The 23,156-nt window shown below is 43.1% G+C and overlaps 1 protein-coding gene across 1 annotated transcript in view; it reads left to right on the forward strand.

Moving 5' to 3' along the window:
* LMTK2 (lemur tyrosine kinase 2) overlaps window positions 1-14,027 on the forward strand; it is a 43,834-nt gene extending 29,807 nt beyond the window's left edge. Inside the window, exons 8-14 of the mRNA XM_072120508.1 lie at window positions 197-281; window positions 1,291-1,412; window positions 1,949-2,098; window positions 2,910-5,331; window positions 6,051-6,183; window positions 6,881-7,135; window positions 8,938-14,027. Coding sequence (XP_071976609.1) covers window positions 197-281; window positions 1,291-1,412; window positions 1,949-2,098; window positions 2,910-5,331; window positions 6,051-6,183; window positions 6,881-7,135; window positions 8,938-8,966 — 3,196 coding nt within the window. The 3' untranslated portion in view covers window positions 8,967-14,027. The remainder of the gene's footprint in view (window positions 1-196; window positions 282-1,290; window positions 1,413-1,948; window positions 2,099-2,909; window positions 5,332-6,050; window positions 6,184-6,880; window positions 7,136-8,937) is intronic.
* The last annotated feature ends 9,129 nt before the right edge of the window (window positions 14,028-23,156 follow it).

Consider the following 23,156-nt stretch of genomic DNA (forward strand, 5'->3'; position numbering starts at 1 on the left):
CTTAACGTGTCCGTAATATCCCTTGAGCAAAGAATTTCTTAAAACTGTTTACTTTAATCGTCCTGCTGAAAGATGGAGACCTGCACACATAGCGCTGTAGTGTGTAAGCTCCTGTGTCACACTCACATCTGCACTACAATTGTTATGAAGTCTTTTTACTTCCCCCTCATTGATGTAACCTTATTTTGTATTGCAGTGACCTGGCCTTAAGAAATTGCTTTGTGACGTCTGACTTGACAGTAAAAATAGGCGACTACGGTATAGGATTCAGTAGGCACAAGGTATGTATGCGGGAAAGCTGCAGCTGAACGCCGTATGAGTCTATAGCCTGAAAAGGTTTTCCAATATTCATTAAAATAAACCACAGGTTGTATATACAAAAAGCTAAAATACTAAATTTAAGTATCTGACAAATCTTTCATCTATGATGTGCAAAGGGGTTGTACCAACTTTGGTTGTTGTCCCCTATTTTGGGTAGGGGATAACAATCAATCATTGGGGATCAGCCTCAATCTCACTGAGTGAATACTCTGCCATCTCCAACACACTCATAGGCAGTGGTGGCGCTCTAAGGGGTCTACAGTGGTTTTTAAGAAATTTACCTTTTTAATGCGCTGAGAGTTGACATTGAGAGATACTGGCAGACGGAGGCGTACTTGTCGCCTCTCACCGGCTGCGGCTGTTCACTCCTCCCCCTGCATTAACACTTGTTAAAATTATGCTAATTATGTCAGAAGTACTACGGCGGGGTTGTTACCAGAGCACCTTCATGCTGCAACTTCACAGGCTGTTGCACTGTGCAGGAGCACTCCCCCCCCCCCCCCCCCACCTCCTTTCATGGTGAGATTACAGTAGATGGGGGAAGTGCCAAGCAATCAGAGGGGGGTGTATGAGACAGTGTAACTGCCTGTGAAGCTCTTTTTTTATGTGTGTTAAGCTAGAAATATTTGATGTAGTTTGGTATTTCATCACTAGATGGCAGCAAACCATAAGCCTGAGGCTTCATGTTGATAGTCAGTGTAACATCTGTGAATAAATGCCCAGTATAAGACGTCTGGAATCGGCAATGGGTTAGTGGGTATAGACCACAGTGCCCTAGACGCTGTATGCTACTTGTACATCACAACGTCACTATTATATACTGCCCCAGATGTAATTGAGTTTTCTCATAGTCCTGTCATTGTATTAAGTGGCCGTCCATCAGTGTCTGCCGATGAAAACATCTTGCATTGATACTGTGATGTAGTTTTGAATATAGTTACTTTTTACTGCTTTTCTAATACTTTGTAGGAAGACTACATGGAGACCACAGAAGATAAATTTATCCCTGTGCGATGGATCGCGCCTGAACTGGTGACCTTGTATCAAGAAAGAGTAATAGTTGCGGATCAAACGCGTGCCAGCAACATTTGGTATGTAACAAGTACTGATCTAGAGGAAATCCCAACACTGAACACTGCAGGGCCCAAGATTTGCAGCGTCCTAGTCCTCTATATAGTCCTGCTCCCTGTGGAAGTTGTGTTTCATGATTAAGGCATAATATATGTGCGCATGACCATGACTGACCGCATCATAGATGGCTATGATCTTGTGAGTTTGGTTTATTTACAGTGTTCAGTCTGCAGTCATGGTTGACATATGGTCAGGCTGAATCCCATCTATGGTGGTAATAAGCTGATCACAGGTATAATCACCCCACACTACCCATCTACTAGGGAATGGTGTGTAAAGTCATTACTATGAAGTGTTACACTTGCTAATGGTTACAGAAATTAGTTTAGCTGTTAGATGGATTATCCGCATCACTAAAACCTTTGTTTTATGCATACAGATTCCATAATGGGACATAAAATAAAGTATTCTTGACTTGGTTCTGACTTTTACATAATTTTGTCCATGAATTTGAGTCGATTACATCCCCGTCTGATCTGCCTGTTCTTTCTCTTAGGTCTCTTGGTGTAACGCTCTGGGAGCTCTTTGACGGCTGTGCCACTCCTTACGCTGAACTTTCAGACAATGAAGTCTTAACTTATGTGATTAAAGACAAAGAAGTTAAACTTCCTAATCCTCAATTCGAGCAGCCCTATGCAGACAGATGGTAATGCTCTTATTTGCATGTAGTAGCTCCTCATGGTTTCCTATGTAATGTTTTTCTTCACTGCAAGTTTAAGGCGGTTGTCAAATCTTTGCTTTTTGGGTTATTTTATCAATTTAAAAGCCAGAACTCTGTTAGTGGAAGATGTTGAGGTATTTATACACACGCAGTGTGACATTTTTTACATCTTTGCGATGATATATGCATATTTGTCCTTTGGTGATGGTGTGGCACCACAAAAACACTTTGTGGATTGGGATAGGTCATAAATGGTTACGGGGTTGAAAAATCTCTTAAAGGAAATCTACTGACTAAATCGATCATGATAAACCAGGGACAGTTACTCTTAGATCCAGGCGCTGTTACTATGGTAATCTTCTTATTTTATCCATGGTCTCTTTGTAAAATTAACTTTTATAATTGTACTAATGAGGCTGAAGGGCTTTGGGGGTTGTTATGAGAGCCCCTCTGTGCTGTAACTTCACAGGCTGTTAGTCTCCTCAACAAACCCCGTCCCCCCGCACCGCAGCATTTCACCCCTCGCCTCCGCCTGCTGGAATCTCGCACAGCAGGTGAAGTGCTCCTAGACAGTGTAACAGCCTGTGAAGCCTGAGAGGCTGTGGTAAGGCCCCAAGCCCTTCTGGCTCATTGGCCTAAATTTAAAAGTTGCGGTGCCTGGATCTATGAGTAAGTGATTTTAGTTTATCACCATTTACTTTGATGGTAGATTTCCGTTAAAGTAAAAATTATGAATGTGATTTTTTAGAAATTATCCTGAAGGCAAATTATGATTTCTCTGTCTTTCTTCCCTAAGGTTTGAAGTCCTGCAGTTTTGTTGGTTACCTCCAGATAAGAGACTGACGGCAGAAGAAGTCCACAGACTACTGACCTACCTCCGCATGCAAAGCCAAAGGGAGACTGAAGCCGACTTTGAGCAACGCTGGAATTCTCTTAAACCAAACACTAACAGCCGGCAATCTGCAGTCAATAATCTGGCATTTCCCATCTTGGAGCACTTCAATGGTGATGAATTGGGTCATGAACTGGATGAGGTTCTTACCGTGACAGAGACTAGCCAGGGGCTCAGCTTCGAGTACATATGGGAGGCCGCCAAAGAGGATCATTTTGAGGAGCGCAGCCACCCGGACTCTGACGCTGCAGTCAACTATAACAGCCTGTTTTTCCCCGTTCCTGTAGATGCTTTTCAGAAATCCCTTTCGGATGTAGGGCAAGGCATGTCGGAGCTAGCTATTGGAGACGACGCTCTTTCTGTACCGGAGGTGGTTCCCGTTTACAATTCCCACAATGCATTGGTATCCAACGAATATTACATTCGTTTGGAGGAGCAAGGTGAAAGCAGGTTGGATTTTGATCACAAGGAACGGAAAGATGAAAATCTGCAATTCATTGCTCTGACGGATCTTAGTGCAGCCGGAGCCAGTAGAAATAACAATTGCTCCACCATGTCTGACCAGGCAAGTGATCCTGAATACTTGTATGTATCCGGTGGCCCAGATTTTCCACTCCATCCCGACCCAACGGATCCTGGATCTAAGGATCGGTCTTTTTCTGACTTTACAAAAAAAAACTCTGACTTTCTTCTGCCCGGCTCAAAGACTGATTTTTCAAAGAAGGGCGGACAGAATCTCTTTGACTCGAATACTTTACTCTTTGACAGTATTTCGGATACAAGTATAGGGTTAGCCGAATTGGAAGAACTCTCAGACAATTTTTTTTTCTTGCAGGAGAAAAATCTATTGTCTGACCCTCCCAAGTCATTGCAGAATAACGTGGGGTCGAAGAACATTTTTGAGAGTACTAGTGATTTGGACATTGAGCTTACACTGGCAGAACTTGATACCTCCTTCCTAAATTTCCCAGATGATGTATTGACTGGCAAACAGGAATATACTCCAAAATCAGACCTAGAACAACCTTATGAAGATTTTCATTTAGAATCTCCCACGGACATCCAACATTCGGGGAAGGAACTCGAAAGCACAACCAGAGACTTAACAAGAGATCAGACTAAAGACGGTGTCAGTCTTGATTCTGTTGTATCAGGTACCGATAGTATGGACCTGTATAGATCCTTTGGTCACATCGGTGCTAATAAGGTTCTGGATGATGTCGCCTGCAATGACAAAGTCTTTCCTGAACCTAAACCTTCCACAATGGTTGCTATGAATTCTGGGGAACTTGTCAATGGGGATCTGAATATAGCCTCTGCTTCAGTGGACTCAGCCAGTCAGGACAGCTTGTTAGATGATAGCGTATCTAACTGTACCCAGTCACTAGTCCCTTCTGTAGGAACTCCGGACTCTCTCGATTCACTAGAGAATATCTTGGATGGCGAAGAAGCGCATAAGTTCACACCGTCTGACAAACCCGCTGATAGCGGCTACGAGACGGAGAACCTTGAGTCTCCGGAGTGGACGTCACATGTCAATGGCTCCTCCAGCCATTCTGTAGCGAGTCCTGGTGCGCCCTCTTTCAACACACCGGTTATTATCATATCGGAAGTGGATGCCAACGAGGAGGAAGTGGATAGTAAACCCGAGAAATCTACCAATGGCTCATATAGAGACTCTGCTTATTTCTCCGATAACGACTCCGAGCCTGAAAAGAAACTCGACACTTCGGAAATCAAAGTCGCAGAGAATGATGACGCAGAGATAGAAATTTTGGAAGAGACCTTTCCGCCAAAGCGCCCTGTTTCCCGGCAATGGGGTACAAATCTGTCTCTGAAATCAAACCAGATTTTACCAGCTCCATCGGTTGATGACGCCCGATCGGAAAATGAGGAGGAGATTGTAAATCCTTTTGGTCCCTCTGAAGTCTTCTGCTCGGTCAATGCCATCAAAGAGCTGCCGTTTTTGAGCCACAATGAAGGACTGAAACTTAAAGAACCTGATATGGAGGGGAAATATCTTGGAAAGCTGGATGCTTCCGGCCTGCTAGACTTGTCTGAGGATGGCATGGATGCCGATGAAGAGGACGAAAACAGTGACGATTCTGACGACGACATAAGAGCCTTTGACCTGCACAGGTTTAGCTCTGACAGCGACGAAGACGATACCGTCCATCCTGTTCCTGTGGTGCACATGGAAAAGGACGATGGGAAAAACTTAAAAAGCTTGATAAAAGTGCGCAAACCTCTGTCTGACAAGCCGGAGAAGAGGAGCAGGAAAGCGGTTTCCTTCTTTGACGATGTCACAATCTACCTATTTGATCAGGTATGTTTCCATATGTAGCAGATACAGCTAGATTATGTTCATACAATGGCCTTTGGTGGTTACGGTCTTTCTTGCCATATTTTCTTTTTATAAAGAATAGTTTTGTATTCCAGGATTGTAGCTGGATGTTGGCGCACTGCAGGTATGTCCTCTCACTGCTGTGCACTTGGTTTTCTCTATTGAAAGGTTTTGGTTAAGTGTCCTCCTCTTTGCTGGAGCAGACTGCTTAGCCGAGGCGCTTTGGAGAGCCAAGGATGGAGCGGTGTGAGGTCACCCCCTTCTCAGTCCACCCAGTTCAGCTATAATCGGAAATATTAATCCTTTTTTCACAGTTCTGCTTCTACTAACAACCACCATACAGGTACGGTTACCCAAATCTCCAGGGACAGTACCTGACATTGTCTGCAAATATGTACGGTCAGAACTGAAAGTAGAATTTATTTATGGTCCAGTTCAATCCTTACCTGTGTTTGGTCCTCTGTTATGGTCGGTTAATAAAATGATATTAACGAAAGACTAACGTGAAACTGTGCTTTAATTTTTTGGACATTAAATGGTTTCCATCTGTTTGTACCACCTCTGTTCTGCTTCCAATATCTGAGAAAATAATAGAGCTGCTGCTTCCTTACAATTATCCGCTCAACCTTTATCGTCTTGGTGGTGGTGTAATGTTCCTGTTAAGCACTCATCTACTTTTTTTATGTTTTTCTTAATTTTAGGAAACTCCAACCAAAGAACTAGGAACTCGTGCAGTGGACAACAGCAGTCAGATGTCCAGTAACAGCAGCCCAGTGTCTCCTTCTGCTCCTGGATATAGATTTGCTAATTCTGAAAGCTCTACGGATGAGGAAGGTATGCTGCGTCTGTTTTGCACAATAACTGTATATTCTTGGCTCTCTATGGCACCTTCAGACATGGCAGCTACATGGCAAAGTTTCTGCACTACAAATACGCAGCAAGTAACAAAGCGCAATCGCCGTGTTACAGACTTGGGCGCTAAACATGCAACACATCCATATATTGCTGTGGTATCAGGAAAGGGTTGCTATGGATGTACAAGATCTGCAGTAATTGTCTTGTCTGTATTTGTTCTTAGTCTGTCCATGTATACAAGAATTTCGTTATGGGGTTGCAGTGGTAAATTTTGCAGCTGAAAAACGTTCTAAAATGCTGCAAAATACACAACAAATGTGAAGGCTGCGTTAACACAAATGTATTTATGCGTGTCCGACATACGTCCGGTGCCATGAAGTGGAGGAGGGTTGACCCCTCGACCTCTCCACAGAGATGCAAGGCTCCCTAACACGGGGAATGATGGGACATGTCCTATCTCTTCCCTGTGTACGGTGCCGCACATGTGCAGCACCGTACCGCTCCGTAGCCCCATTGCCTGCCTATGCTGGTCATATATATGGCCCTCAATGGTCGTGTGAATGTGGTGAAAGGGGTTTAAACGGGGAGATCATTAAGCTGTGATCAGTGAGGGTGCGACTCTTCACCGCAGTTTAAAGCTGTACCGTATTCTCCATTTTTCTTTTTGTTGTCTTAGGTGGCGGTTTTGAGTGGGACGACGATTTCACCTCTCCTGAACCAACTTTCATAAACAAACCAGCAGCAAACCCCATCAGCTCCAAACTCTCCGTCAATCCATCTAAATACTTCTCCCCTCCCCCGCCGCCTCGCAGTCCTGACCAGAGCTGGACGCACCCACCTGCACCCTTTTATTCAAGATTTTCCATTTCTCCAGCAAACATAGCTAATTTCTCCCTGACGCATCTGACGGACTCGGATATCGAACAGGGAGGTAAGTGATTTGACTTTTATTTTGTTTTTTAGGGTGTAGAAACATCTGTTTGCACTTGCCTTATACGGGATGACAAGTGATAAGATTTACCATTTTAGTAGCAGAAAAAAAAACAATCAGCTGGACCCAGCGTTATTTCCAGATTAGCTGTAAAGTGACATTGAACTAATGTGTGATTGGAGCAGATGTGTGTGGGTATGAGAGAGCAGCAGCTGGACGGTTAATGTTTTACCCCTGCTGAATGGAAGAAAAGTTTGTTGCAGAACAAACTGCTGACACAAAGACAGGACTTGCCTCTTTTTGCATAGCCAAAAAATTTATCCTAACACCTTTAGTCTATATGTACACAGCAGTTTTATACAGGCTGAAAAATGATCGGCACAAGTATCCTAGTGATATATGATGCAAGGAGTCCCTGCTTCCACACAAAGCAGCAAATTATTAAATGACATGTGGTGCATCCACATCCACTAGTCCATTCAGTCATACTGCAGGTGTGCAGAGAAAAAGAACTGCGGGTCCGGGACCCCTTGTAATAGGTTATGGGGCTGCTGGACATCTGATCTTTTACATTTTAAATTTATATTTTAAGTTGAAATAGAAACCAGAGTCATTATTACATCAATAATAAGCCACTAGGCAACAAAACGTAAGAATCCTGAATCTCGTAAAATATGGAGACGCTAGCACGGCTTTTCTTTTATTGCTGTTTATTTCCTGATGTTTGGATAGGACTTATATAACCGTTCTTCTGTCTGTAAAGCTCTTTCCCACTTGGCTCACAGTTTAGGAGAATTTAACCATTATGTTCTCTGAGATGCGTCTCTCTGCTTGCTTTAAATATGCAGATAATGTTCCAGCCGGTCAGATATAATGGGAGTGTTAATCTCCGGTTTCCATGTATCCTACATTTCCATGTTCCTTCCTAGTCTTCCCTTTGCATTGTCCTTGTAGTATAAGCAGGTGCTGTAACCGCTGTTCCTAGTTGTAAAAATGTCTGCACCGACAATGGCTTGTGCATTGTATGATAAACAGCCCTTCAGGGTCCTCAATACTGGTTCCACAACTCCATGACATAAAAGTAGTGTCTTGTCACTGATAACCTTCCCCTACCCCCTCCTTTGGTCCACCCTCCTTTATATACCATAGCAAGAAAACTATAGACAATTACTTTCCCTGCCAATGCTTTCCATCATTCCCGAGCCAATGATATCACTCACTAACCCTTTTAAATCTATTACTGGTCCATTGCTCTAGGTGCAAACAGGGAGTATGAAAACTAAAGGGCATCTACCACCAGGATGAATGGCTGAATGCAAATGAGCCTGGAGCCCCTCAGACTCATTTGCATACGGTCCTTCATCCTGGTGGTAGATGCCCTTTGATGATGTTAATTACCCACTTCTTTTGCCCCCTTCCTCATTTAAATCTATCCCTTCCAGAGGGTCCAGGATGCAGTACCTTTACACTGCCTTCCAACTATCTTCCTTCTGATAGTTGAAGCATCATGTGTGTATCTGATGTTTGTATGGCAGCAAACTGTGACTGAGGGGGCTGGATTTTTTTTTTTCCCTAGTATACCCGTATGCATCTAGCCCCCTCAGTCACTGTATATGTCAGACAACACTGCATCCAGGATAAAATACTGAGACAGGTAATGCAATATGTATCCATGATCCATGACTACCATATACGTCATCAGAAAAGAGCTTTTACATAGGTTCTGGTTCAGCAGCTATGGATCACTTTGCTAGGTTGATGTAATGATATCCTTAGTGTTGACCGTCTTATTGTCTTTCCAGGCAGCAGTGAGGATGGCGAAAAGGACTGACTCTATACCTGATACTACTGCGAAGGACGGGTGAAGCGGAGGACGGGCGTGCAATGTTTGGATTCCTTACCTGGAGACCCCCGGGGAGGGGGGCATGTGCCGCATGTAAAATGTACAGTGTAAATGACTATTGTGCAATCTGATTCGTCATCCTCCAGCCATGCCTGACGCCCCCCGCGCTGCCACAGTTTGTACGTGTGAAGGTGCAGGCGGGGACCCAAAACTTTTTTTTTTGTGCCCAAATATTGTGTAATTTTCCCAAATGTGTACATACAGGTATATACTTCTATCTCCAGTGTCTGTGCTCGTGTACCGATAAATAATTATGTGACTGTGTATCCAATGACGTGTATAACACTATGTACTGCTCCTTATTGCACTGTAATGTTCCTCGCATATCTATATCTGTACAGGATATTTTTTTTTTAATTGTTAAGAGGTAAAAAAAAGAAAACAAACACTGCTTGTTGTAAATTTTATCTGTATGAATGTGTATGTGTCCTCTGCATTGTATATTGTGTGATAAGCTGCTGCTGGGGCGCTCAGTCTCTTATATGTTGTACTTTTCTTCATTTCTTATGTTTTCTTTACAGCAATACTTTCTCCCTTGGTTTCAGGTTTTGGATCTCCTCTATTATGTCTTCTAGACCATTACATAGTACATGGACACTGGGAGGAGGGTTGGAGATTTATAGGCTCTAGGTCTATTAGTGGAGGCGACTTCTTTGTTGCATGCTGCACAGTTTAGGGAACTGATCAGACGCTTATCCCTGATTTAGATTTTTCGCTAGTTTTGTAGATTTAGAGGAATTGTCGGGTCTCCCTGACGTGTCTGGTTTGATAAATACATGTGATGTAATCATTTGATATGTTCTTTTCATAGAATTTCGGATTGTGCTTTTAGTTTTTCCCTCCTGGATGAGTAAGTTTACAACTCGTTTGTCGAAATGGTGTCCCTGCATACACTGGCGCAGGTTAGTCGGGGTCAAATCTGGGAACGCCACACCCTATTATTAGGTGTAATGTTAACGCCCACTTGTCAATTTATTAATGAAATTCCAGGAGGAATAATGGAGGGATAACACCGTGTGGAGCATTTCCAGAAAGTGGACTATTTCCTAGGTCTACATTTTGCAGCTTTAGTGGCTTTTACTGCTGCATTGTCTCCTTTTTTGTTTAAATATTGTCGACTAATTTTTGAGTTTTTTTTTTCTTTTCAACGTTACGATGGTTCACCCATATTGGATCATATAGGCAGTTGAGTTTCTGGGGGTCTTTTTGACCCAAAAAAGATTTATTAGGTGGAGCCATGACTTCCGATGATTGGCTGAGCAGCCTTGACTAGTGCTTCCTGTGATGTTGGGAGACGCCCAGGAAATCCAGGGCGTGGGGGATGGGGTTGGAAAGTACTGCTCTCCAGTCCAGCCAATCTTCTTTTCCCCACTTAAGAACCCTTAAATTTAACCAAAAAGAATGACCTAGCTTCACTATATTTTTTTGTGTTTCCGATGAAAAGCATGTAATCTATGAATTTGGCCTTATTGCAGCCTAACATGGTCACTAACACTGGTTTCTTTTCTTGTGTAAGAGACTCATTTCCCTGCTCTAATCAGACATTTGACTGTTCAAGTTCTCTATGCTGTCTATTATCAATTCCATGATGCCTCAGAACAGCATCACATGGGCAGCTATCGACAGTACTGCTCTGTTTTGAGGCGTACTATGTAGACCCTGTCCTGGTAAGGGAAATCATCCAGAGTCATTGGAGTAGCCTGGAGGATAAAACCAACTCCAAGCCCTTCTGTTCTGGGATGTAAAGTCATTATGTGGGGTTGTGAATTTCCCAGTCCACCCTGGACATATAAAGCAGTTTTCTCCTCTCTACTATTAATCCTGATCACAGAATTCACTTGGCTTGACTTGGTGTGACACATGAGTGAACCTGGACGTCTTATAATCATGTCGTTTATTAAACTTGAGGGGTCTATTCCATTCTTGGAGGGGTCTTCTCTCTGCTGCTATGGGGTGTATATTGTCAGCTCTGTATTATATTGATGATGTTGGAGCGGATCAGTCTCCTGGTCTTACTCAGTCTTTCTGTTTGCATTGTGCGTGTGTGTAGAGATATATATATATATATATATATATTGGATGTTGAGGTTCATTTTGTGACCGATCACGTCTGTGGTCTTATCGGGAGCTGTGGTATTAGGCTTTGTAAATGCAGACAGTAAATCATGCTCTTTTTCCTCATTGATCAAAAAATGTCAAGTTGCTTCCATCCATGTAAAATGCTGTAAATGGAGAAACTTTTTTCCAGTTTTTTTTTTTTCTTGTTTCTATGGCGACAGACTACAAACACACCTTGTGTAGTCAGATCCTTCATAGTTTTTTGCAAACCTAATGGAAATGGACTGCACTGTGCGTTGTCATAGATGCACATAAAGTTAGAGCTGTAGACACCAAACATTTTTTTTTTTTTTTTTTTTTGTGAGTGGGAGCAACTTTATGGGGGGGCAATTGGGCTGTCGTAGAACAACCACTAATAGAATAGCCTGTCCTGTAATACAGACTGTTGTCATGTGAGGTACAGAGGGCTGCAGAGGAGTGACTACTGGGTTGAGGCTGGTTTAGGGGGTTCTGGCTCCGGTCCACTACTAGGACAGCGCGTTGTCCCTTATAGGTCATTATAACAGTGCAGCGATTTCTCTGACCTTTTTCTAAACCAAACTGGTAGATAAGAGAGCGATGGTGATATAATGGTGACTGCTGCTATTGTATTTAGAAACTGCAAATATTAAAGGTCTATTTTGCATACAATTCATTGTAGAGTTTTATCACAACTTTATGTACAGGCAGTCCCCGGGTTACATACAAGATAGGGTCTGGAGGTTTGTTCTTAAGTTGAATTTGTATGTAAGTCGAAACTGTATATTTTATAATGGAAGTTCTAGACAATTTTTTTTCTTTTGCCCCAGTGACAATTGGAGTTTCAAAATTTTTGGTGTAATTGGACCAAGAATTATCAATAAAGCTTCATTACAGACATCTTACAGCTGATCATTGCAGTCTGGGACTATAGTAAAGCATCCAGAGAGCTTCACCAGAGGTCACAGTGGGCAGAGGGGTCCGTCTGTAACTATGGGTTGTCTGTAAGTCGGGTGTCCTTAAGTAGGGGACCGCCTGTATAACGTAACTTTTGGAGGGGTCACAATGATGGGGATTTGACTCCTGCACCTTCACCGGTTGTCTCATTCATTAGGCTTTGGTGCTCTGTCCATTGGGCTGTGGCCATGAAAGGTCCTGCAGCCTTATCCCTATTGTATGAGGTTAGTTGCAGTACTGTAAATGGCCACTGTAATGAGTATAGCGCTATGTTTCTTCCAGAGCATCAGCAGGTCAGTGGGGGTGCTAGTAGTCGGGTCACACTGGTTGGATGACCGATCCATTCCAAACACCACTTGAATATCCTCATTTTTTTCCCCCAGAAATGTAAAATATAAATGTAATAACATAACTGATCAAGCAAAATTTAGTTTGTTCCTTTCTAGAACATATTTATATATAGATAAATGGGCAGTGTAACGTATACTGACATCTATATCTCTCTATTCAGTTCTGTTTGTAGATGGATAGAATAGATTCTCCACACTTCGGCATGAAGAACATTGATTCTCCATTATAGACCTGAATCCGATTTTCCTGAGATAATGAGGTAGCGTTAATAGTGGTAGATTATACCTTAAGCACTCCAGCAAGAAAAAGTTTTTCCACCTCTGCAGTGCAGAGTGCGAGAGACCTGCTCTAATCAGACATTAGGTTTCTGTGTTATAAATCCCATGATGCCTCAGAACAGCATCACATGGCCAGCTGGAGACAGTACTGCTATTTTTTTTTTTAATTTGGGCTTTCAATAAAATGCAAAATGCATATAGTTGCATTTGTACCAACTAACAAAATCTAGATGGTCCTACTTGGTATATTTGCATGCCTCAAACTCTGTTATCCATCCCATGATGCCTCAGAAAAGCATCACATAGAAAACTAGAGACATTACCGCCCCATTTTACCTTCATTTTGGCTCCAAAAACCAGGTTTATTTGTACCCAACCAATCGGGGGGAGGGCGCAGCTTATGTATATTTAAAGGGGATGGTCTTTGAACTGGTGTTAAAGGAGAGACCTTCACACACTCCACTTTTTTTAAACCTCCCTTGTTCAGATGGCAACAGTTTTTTAAAGCTGGTAAAGGAAAAACACACCCAGCAATCTTTTCTGTCCCTTCACATATGCAGGTTCGTAACAATGTACCACTTTTTTTTTTTGGGGGGGGGGGGTTCTGATCTCTGCACTGATCTAATTTTCTATAGTAACCAGCAAAGTGCAATCCTTCAGTATTTACTGTGTTCTTGTACCTTGAATCCTACGATACATATGAGATTATAGCATGTTGAATTATTTTGCATCCTGCTGTAAAGCACTACCTTGTACTGAATATCCAGTATGTGTGCAGATACTGTATAGGGGGGAGGGGTGGGGCACTTGTGTAAATTGCCTTAACTTCAATATACGCAAGGGGGGGGGGGGGGAGCTTTTTTTGGAACATTTGACTTAGAATTCAAAGTGGTTATACTGACCGTAGACTATAGACAGATATAGTCGTGTATATGTATAGACAAATATGTACCAAGAGAAAACCCGAACTTGAATTCCATTGATTCTGCTGATCAGATTGTGTTGCCTTGCACAAGGACTGTATATACATAAGCCGGCTGTGCAATCTTGTATATGGCAGGGAGGCTGCAGGAGAGATTTCTTGTATATGGCAGGGAGGCTGCAGGAGAGATTTGTTTTCCTTGTAATTTACATAAAGTATGTAAGGTGGACAGCAATATCTTTATTGGATGAATTTCCAGATATAATGGTCTTTAAATGGTGTAATATTTTTTTTTTAATTTGTAAAATTTTTACTGTACATTTGATTCTCATGCATAGTGTGATTCCAACTGCTTGTAATTTAAGACACTATTTAATATTCAGAATAAAAGCTATATATTTATAACTGTGCTGTGTTTTGTATCTCTGTAAAATGGGCTATTGGTTTAGGGGTCATTGAGCTGGTGCTTGTATGCCTGGCTCTTAAAGGGGTTGTCCTGTTATCCTCTAGCCACAGGAATGGCAAACTGGTCATGAGGGGCCGAGTGCTGAAACCCCCAGTATTCTGGAGAATGGGAGTTCCGTTCTCACTAAGCGTTGCCGTGTGTCCTGACGTTTTTTTTCGGTAGTATAAGATTTGTCGAAAATTGCTGGGTGTACTTATTGGATATCTGTGGCACGCACATACAGTAGCTGGAGATGGCTGAGCTCTGTGCAATTTAAGGCTACACTCGCATCACATTTATGGATACATACAGTGTGACCAGTATACACCACATGATGGAGAGGGGTACTAGCTACATCTTTACATCCTGCTTCCTCTTACTGAGCGGTGGACACGGTCAGCCAAGGCCATGATGCCTCATGGGGTACGGATTCTGCAGTAATGCATCCATCCCTGGGCCTCCTCTGAGCAAACACTCTGGGAAGTCTCCAGTAATGTAACTGTCCATAAAAGAGCAGTGACCTCACTGGAGAAACTAATTGAACATTAGCAGCACCTAAACACTGCTCCTACTTTCAGAGGGTAGAAAAAACTGATGTGATAGCCGTGGAGCTGCAAATAAACCCCATACCCACATGTGACGCATCTATATGTTGAGTGTGGGTTTATGGCGCGGGCTCACTGACAGAGACCTCTCCAGTAACACCCACCAGTAACACCCACAACATCATCGGGGAGCAATGATCTGACGCCATGACAGCCTTGGGTCTTTATAAGATTTCTAAACATCTGTTACAATGTGCCAGTGGTACATTGTAATAGATCATGTGTAAAATACTGTAGTATAGCAGTATATGGCAGGATCAATCAGACAACTTATGGTTAAAGAACCCTAGGGGGTCTGAAAAATGGTTAAAAATAAAATAACTTAATTCTAATCATCCTCCTTTCCCCAGAGCTGCTATAAAATTATCAGTAAAAATCATGTTAGATATCTTTGCGTCCCATAATGTCTGATCTTTTAAAATATATTAAGTTATTCCCTTTGAACCCCGTAATGGAAAATAGCGTCAAAACGCCACTTTTTTTTTTTTAAACCTTTTTGCAACATCTATAAAGTGATCAATGGGTTGTACAGTCCCCAAAAAGGTAGCAAAGAAAATGTCAATTCATCACCCCCAAAAAATGACACATTGCACAGCTCTGTACACCAAAGTATGAAAAAGTTATTTGCGCCGGAAGATGGCGTAGCTAAGAATTTTTTTTTTTTTTTTTTGTACAGAACCTCCTATTGTATTTTTTTGTACAGAACCTGTATTGTATTAAAACACAATAAAACCTATATAAACTTGGTTTCCCTTTGATCGTACCGACCCAAGGAATAAACTAGACCTGCCTTTTGGGGTGCACAGTTAAAGCTGTAAAAACCAAACAAAATGGCGCAAATGCATTTTTTATTTTCACCAACTTTACCTCATTTCTCACTTTTTTTTTTTTTTTTTTTTTTTTTTTTTTAAATACCACTTCCCAGCACACGACATGGAATATTAAATACCGTTGTTACAAAGTGCAATTTGTTACACAGAAAACAAGCCCTCACACGACTCTTTACATGTAAAAATAAAGTTCTAGACTTTTGAAGGTGGTGAGTGAACAATGAAAATATAAAAATGAAAAGGGCCTGGTCGTTAAGTGGTTAATACATCTGATCGGAGCGAAGTGCTTATTTCATCCTCCCGCCCATTTTTCCTCAATCTTTTTACTCTGCTGAATTCCATCTTGCTCCTTCCTGAGGTATCAGATTACAGCTCTATGATGAGGGGGAGGAGTCAGTGAGTCAAAGCAGCTAGGTCTCCTCCCAGCAGTACATAGGGAACTGCAAGCTACAGGTACAGACTACACAGCTAGAAAATGAAGATTGCAAGTCACATAATGACCCGAAACCTCATGTATAGACAAAACGACTCCATCATACAAAGGCTGTTTAAAGGGGAGGTTCACACAAAATCATAAAACTTGTTAAACCTCTTAAGACTGTGTAAAAACAATCATTGATGTTTTAACCTGAGGATAAAAGTTTCCATATCTGTGGGACAGTTTGGCAGCAGCATTACATTCCTTCCAGAGCTGGTGACCAAATATTGGAGGTGTGTGAGGCTGCCAGCTCTGATAATGTGGGATACACAGGTAACAGGTGCAATGTCCTTGGTGGATTTCTTATTTGAGGGCAGATAAATGTACTTTTCGGCTATTAAATTGTAAGATAATCGGATAACAAACACAAGTAATGGTGTGGATATGTTTTCTATTCTGATTGTTATCCTTTCTGGTTCAATTCCCATCTTATTTATTGTGAATCCTAAAAATAAATAAATAATAATAATAATGTTAAAGGGGTTGTCTGCTGGGTCAGCTCCAGGTTTCAGTAGGCCCCTGGGCGACGGAACCTTAGTGGGCCCCTTTGCAGTAAACTAAATTTCCTGTTCCCTAAAATATTCCCTAGTTTATTATACCAAACATCATATTTTATACTGTGCCTACAAGTAGTATTCAACCCCCTGCAGATGTAGCAGGTTTGATAAGAAGCAAATAAGTTAGAGCCTTCAAACTTCAAACAAGAGCAGGATTTATTAACAGATGCACAAATCTTACAAACCAAAAAGTTATGTTGCTCAGTTAAATTTTAATAAATGTTAAACATAAAATTGTGGGTCAATTATTATTTAACCCCTAGGTTTAATATTTTGTGGAATAACCCTTGTTTGTAATTACAGCTAATAATCGTCTTTTATAAGACCTGATCAGGCCGGCGCAGGTCTCTGGAGTTATCTTGGCCCACTCCTCCATGCAGATCTTCTCCAAGTTATCTAGGTTCTTTGGGTGACTCATTTAACTTTTAATATTGAGCTCCTTCCACAAGTTTTCAATTGGGTTAAGGCCAGGAGACTGACTAGGCCACTGCAACACCTTGATTCTTTCCCTCTTGAACCAGGCCTTAACCTGGCTGTGTGCTTTGGGTCGTTGTCTTGTTGGAAGATGAAATGACGACGCATCTTAAGATCCTTGATGGAGGAGCGGAGGTTCTTGGCCAAAATCTCCAAGTAGGCCGTGCTATCCATCTTCCCATGGATGCGGACCAGATGGCCAGGCCCCTTGGCTGAGAAGCAGCCCCACAGTATGATGCTGCCACCACCATGCTTGACTGTAGGGATGTTATTCTTGGGGTCGTATGCAGTGCCATCCAGTCTCCTTGTCACGTGTGTGGTTGGCACCAAAGATCTCGATCTTGGTCTCATCAGACCAGAGAACCTTGAACCAGTCTGTCTCAGAGTCCTCCAAGTGATCATGAGCAAACTGTAAACGAGCCTTGACATGACGCTTTGAAAGTAAAAGTACCTTACGTGCTCGTCTGGAACGGAGACCATTGCGGTGGAGTACGTTACTTATGGTATTGACTGAAACCAATGTCCCCACTGCCATGAGATCTTCCCGGAGCTCCTCCCTTGTTGTCCTTGGGTTAGCCTTGACTCTTCTGACAAGCCTGGCCTCAGCACGGGAGGAAACTTTCAAAGGCTGTCCAGGCCGTGAAGGCTAACAGTAGTTCCATAAGCCTTCCACTTACGGATGATGCTCCCAACAGTGGAGACAGGTAGGCCCAACTCCTTGGAAGGGGTTTTGTACCCCTTGCAGCCTTGTGACCCTCCACGATCTTGTCTCTAATGGCCTTGGAATGCTCCTTTGTCTTTCCCATGGTGACCATGTATGAGTGCTGTTCACAAGTTTGGGGAGGGTCTTAAATAGTCAGAAAAGGCTGGAAAAACAGATAATTAATCCAAACATGTGAAGCTCATTGTTCTTTGTGCCTGAACTACTTCTTAATACTTTAGGGGAACCAAACAGAATTCTGGTAGTTTGAGGGGTAGAATAATAATTGACCCACACTTTTATGTTTAAAATTGATTAAAATTTAACTGAGCAACATAACTTTCTGGTTTGTAAGATTTATGCATCTGTTAATAAATCCTGCTCTTGTTTGAAGGCTCTAACTTATTTGCTTCTTATCAAACCTGCTAAATCTGCAGGGGGTTGAATACTACTTGTAGGCACTGTTTAAAGCCCCACTTACCCTCTATGGGTTTTTTTAGATACAGCCCCCCTCAGCTCTATGGATTCCCTACATACAGCCTTATGTGGGCCCCTCCAGCAGCTCCCGGTCCAGCACTTGCCCGGGTATGCCCAGTGCTGGTGCCGGCCCTGTTGTCTGTGATTAGCAGAGTGAATTTGCTGTGTTTCCTGAAACAGCGCTGTGTCCGTCTTGTGGTAATGCGCGGTATTGAAAGGTGAGACCCAAAATAATATACCGTATATGGTACATAGGCACAGATGTAAATGCTCAAAATCCTGCTTGATACCAGGGACATTTACTCATAGATCCAGGAACTGTGACTGTGGGAATCTTCTTATATTTGTTTTCCGTGACCTCCTTCCTTCTATAATAAACTTTTAAAATTATGCTAATGAATTGTGGCTGTTACACTGTATAGGAGCTAACCACCTCACTTATCCCACCATGTGAGATTATACCACGCAGAATCAGAGGGAAGTGCTGAGGGAGTGTGAGAGTATGGCAGTCTGTAAAGGTACAGCACTGAGGGGCTCTGAACCCGCCTGCCCAGAGCCCTCTATGCTAATTAGCTTAAAGGAAACCTACCATTTGATTCTATGCATTGTGAACCAAACATACCTTGAGAATGCTGTAACTACACTGATGCCAAAACATATCTTGAGTGGTTTTGCTGAAAAAATTATTATTACATTATGATAATGAGGCTCACTCCTGTGGCTGCCCCGGTGCTTCTCCTCTTACCCTAATTATACACTGCTACAGAGAATGATGTAATCACTGTTTTGTCCCTGACAGGCAGAAGTAATCAATTGCTGCACCATCCCCCAGCTGCTGTGTATAAGTCATCCAGCTCAGGTTAATTAGTCCTGTCTGGACAGTTCTAGGAGCTCTGTGTAATGTGTTTAAGTAGGCACCCAGCTTTCCCAATGTCCTGAATTTTATAATGTGTTTTTTGGGTGTTTTTTTAATGCAAAACTACTCGTTTCGGGGATTGAACAAGGTATTTTTCTGCATCAGTGTAGCTACAGCATTCTCAAGGTATGTTTGGTTCACAATGCATGAAAACAAATGGTAGGTTTCCTTGAAAATCATGTCTCCCATTGCGACACAATGTTGGGAAGAGGGTCTACAATAGGCAAAACGCTTTGCCCAGGGGTCCAATCAATTCTTACGCCTCTGCATGACCTCATTGGAGATGTAGTAAAACATAAGACCTGCCAAAAAGGATCCATGGGATTTATCATAAGTCTCTTAAAGTCTCTTAGAGCAGAACTGCTCTAGTTGTCCATGTACACCAATCAGAGCTCAGCTTTCATTTTCCCACAGCTGTTTATAAAATTAAAGCGGAGCTCTGATTGGTTTTACATGGGCAACTAGAACAATTTAATGTCAGACACTTCTGATAAATCTCCCCCATCAACTTTTTCCTAGGATCTGGCCCATGGAAAGTTTCTATAGTATCGGACAACTTTCTTACATTTCGAGGTCTCCATAGTTTTACTCTAATTGGGGCTAATTTACTAAGGGTCTGAACGCCGCACTGTCGTCTGGTTTCCCAAATATTTCTGATTTGCGCCGAATTGCCCCGGGATTTTGGCGCACGTGATTGGATTGTGTCGCATCGGCGCCGGCTTTCACGTGACAGAAATTGAGGGGCGTGGCCATCGGACAACTCAATGGATTTGGAAAAACCACGGAATTTAAAAAAGAATTTGTGTCGCAAGATCAAGCACTCACATGCTCCGGGAAGAAGCAGGTGAACTCCGGCGGACCTCTGCGCAGCAGCGACACCTGCAGGAAATCGGGTGCACAATCTTCATGATTTGCGCCGGACCCGAAACCTCGTCGGACAACGCACCGCGGGATCACGTCTGGACCGGGTAAGTAAATGTGCCCCATTGTGTGGAGACTTTTCCTGCTGAGGGAAGCAGCACTAGATTCCTCCCCAGGATTAAGTTTTGTCATTTGAGTTTTGTTTGTTCTTCTCTGTTCCCTTAAAATAACAAAATGAGGATCCGGGCCAAGTGCCTGTAGCTGTTCTCCTCCATAACATAAATCCTGTTTATCGGGCAGGAGGCCGGTACAGTACCTGGCGGTGGCCTTTTCCCTGGTGCTGTAATTTATGTAAGACGTTTATCAGCGCCGTGTGTGCGGATAAGGTCATCACAACAGATGTGCATGATTGAATTTCATGCTTAGGCTCCTGTATATAATGCGGCTCATTCTCCCCCATGGACAGGACGCTTACACCCGTTGCACAAGGCATTAAGATTTGGCAATGTAATAAAAGGGCAAGTGTTTTACTCCACACCTCAGCTGCGAAAGCAAAGTCCACGCTATACCTACCTATACGTGGTGTACCCCCCTACTGACGTGGTCTATCACGTGGACATCATAGGTTGTACTTAGGTTGGTCATCTCTATCTTGTGGTTCCTTCAAGACGTCGGTGTCCTTGTCTCCAATCATTGGGTGCATTGGGTGACGGTAACGTGTGACATGTCTACGTCGAGTAGGACTACGACAATGAGAAGAGGAGGCCAAGCAGAAGATCTTGCTTTGTATATGTGTAACAATGATGGAGAACCTTTAGGACAGTGGTGGCGAACCTATGGCACGGGTGCCAGAGGTGGCACTCAGAGCCCACTCTATGGGCACCCAGGCCATCACCCCAGGGCAGGGTTCTCCAGACAGGACTCAACTTCTCTTGCAGTCCTAGGCAGCCCACTGCCCTAAAAGGAAACTACAATGATAATCCAAACTTCTTCTCCTTCTTTCTATCGTATTGGTGTCCTCAGCTGCCTATACAATTTAAACCACAGCAGGGAGTAATAAGTTACTGCTTAAATTGTCGCATTGGCACTTTGCGAAAAAAAAATGTGGGTTTTGGTTGTAGTTTGGGCACTCAGTGTAAAAAAGATTTGCCATCACTGCTTTAGGAGAATCGGGTCAAGACCCAGATTGTAACCCAAAACCCACTTCTTTATAGTAAAGCAGTAACTTATTGCTCCGCGCTCCACCTCAGCTTGTAACTATATATATGTCCTCAGGACCATTGGACGTTCTGTATGGTAAACTCCATGCTGAGGGGTATGGTCTTTATGCCTACAACAAGGGCTTAGAGGACCACCTCTGGCTCCTGTGCCATAGGTTCATGACCGCTGGTCTATAAGGACTGGGCTTGTTTGAGGTTGTTAGGCCGGGTCCTGTCTACCTGAGGAACTGGAGGGTAATTATGATGGATCATTGAGGGTTGGAGGACACAGCGTCTTGTCATTGCAGGACATGGGTCTTCTGGGGATGAGTAGGAAGTTTGTTGGAGCTGTCGTCTTGATTTCATCAAGCAAGGACCAAGATGTTGCAGACAACAGAAGGCAAAGTGCAGAAGGACAGCTTAGAGGCTTCCCCCAACCTACTTGATATTACCATGTATTTGAAGATCTACAAAGAAGCTCAATGGTGGAGGAAGAGGTGCAGAAGACATCTTGTCATGTGTGGTGCTTCAGAGGAAAAATTACAAAGTAGAAGATATGTGGAGCTGCCTGTAAGCATCTTGTCCTGGAAAAATATGAATGCTATACACTGCAAATTACCAGATAGGGGTAATGGGGAGCTGGAAGACACAATGAGCATATTCAATAAAACATGGCCGCTTTCATCCATACTGTGGCACACTTGTCATTGATTAGAGGTAGCACGGTGGCAGCACTGGGGTCCTGCAAAGAGTTTGTATGTTGTCTCTGCAACGTCCCTGCCAATGCGCATGGCAGAGGAGTAGTTGCGAATAAGCCCTTTTACTACCCAGTACATATAGAGGTAATTGAGCAGCGGTAGACACTGCCTAGATAGGCAAGGGTTAAGAATGTTAATGTTTTCTTCCAATGATATACCTCAATGCACTTAATTGTGAACTGGAGTGTGATTGGAGGAGGAGACCACCAGACCAGGGTTTAACTAAACCCTTAGTCAGGGGAGGAGTTAGAGTTCCAGAAACTTCTGAAGAGAGCAGATATGTTCAAACCCAGCTTCTGACTGACAAGCACCACCTCAGAGCACATGCTCTGCACACAGGCCTCCTAGGCCTCAGCAACTACACCCAGAGTGACCCAGGACAAACAGGACAAAACTGCAGCTTCCAGCATTGGACACAGCTACATCCCAGCCTGCCCCTGCATCCAGGCTGGTGACCCAACTCCTGAGGTTCCTCTCCAAGATCACTCCAGTAATCTGCCTTTGTACAGAATCGTTTGGCTCGTTGTTACCGTTGGTTGAATAAAGAACTGTAAGTTACTTTAATGCACAACATTGCCTATGTCTGGTCCCTGCTACATATGTATCACCACCAAGGGCACCCCATCTATCTACCAGGGACACATACTACAGACACTAAGGGTTGCCCCAGGAAGAACCAGTACCACAGCCTTTCACTCATCATTTCTTGCCAACACCACCTGCTGGAGACCTTCCAGGCTGTAGGACAGCCCTCCAGTCCCCATACCAAGCACCGTGACACTAGCGCGCCTAGGCCGCAACCGCCAGCCACTCCGGTATTCTGGGCCCCGTCTGTCTCCAGGCCCCAAGAAAAGGCTAGGCCCCGGTGGGGGATGTTGCATCTCCATGTTTGGGTGGGTTTCCTCCGCGTCCTCCGGTTTCCTCCCACACTCCAAAATATACTGGTAGGTTTATTAGCTTGTGAGCCCCATGGGGACAGGGACTGATCTGGCAAGCTCTGTGCAGTGCTGTGTAATCTGTGTGCACTACATAAATAAAGAATTATTATTATTAGTTGTGGTATTACATGTCAGCCCCATTCACATTGACTGCAATACCAGACACAACCAAAGCAGAAGCGTGGTGCTGTTGTAATAAACCAAGTGTTTTTAATTGTGATCAATCCCTTTAATAAAACAAAAAAACCAGGCCAGTGATTCCCACGTAGAATCTGCCCTCCAAATCTGTATTATTC

The sequence above is a fragment of the Engystomops pustulosus genome, chromosome 8 (assembly GCF_040894005.1).
Source record: "Engystomops pustulosus chromosome 8, aEngPut4.maternal, whole genome shotgun sequence".
NCBI classification, from domain to species: Eukaryota; Metazoa; Chordata; class Amphibia; order Anura; family Leptodactylidae; genus Engystomops; species Engystomops pustulosus.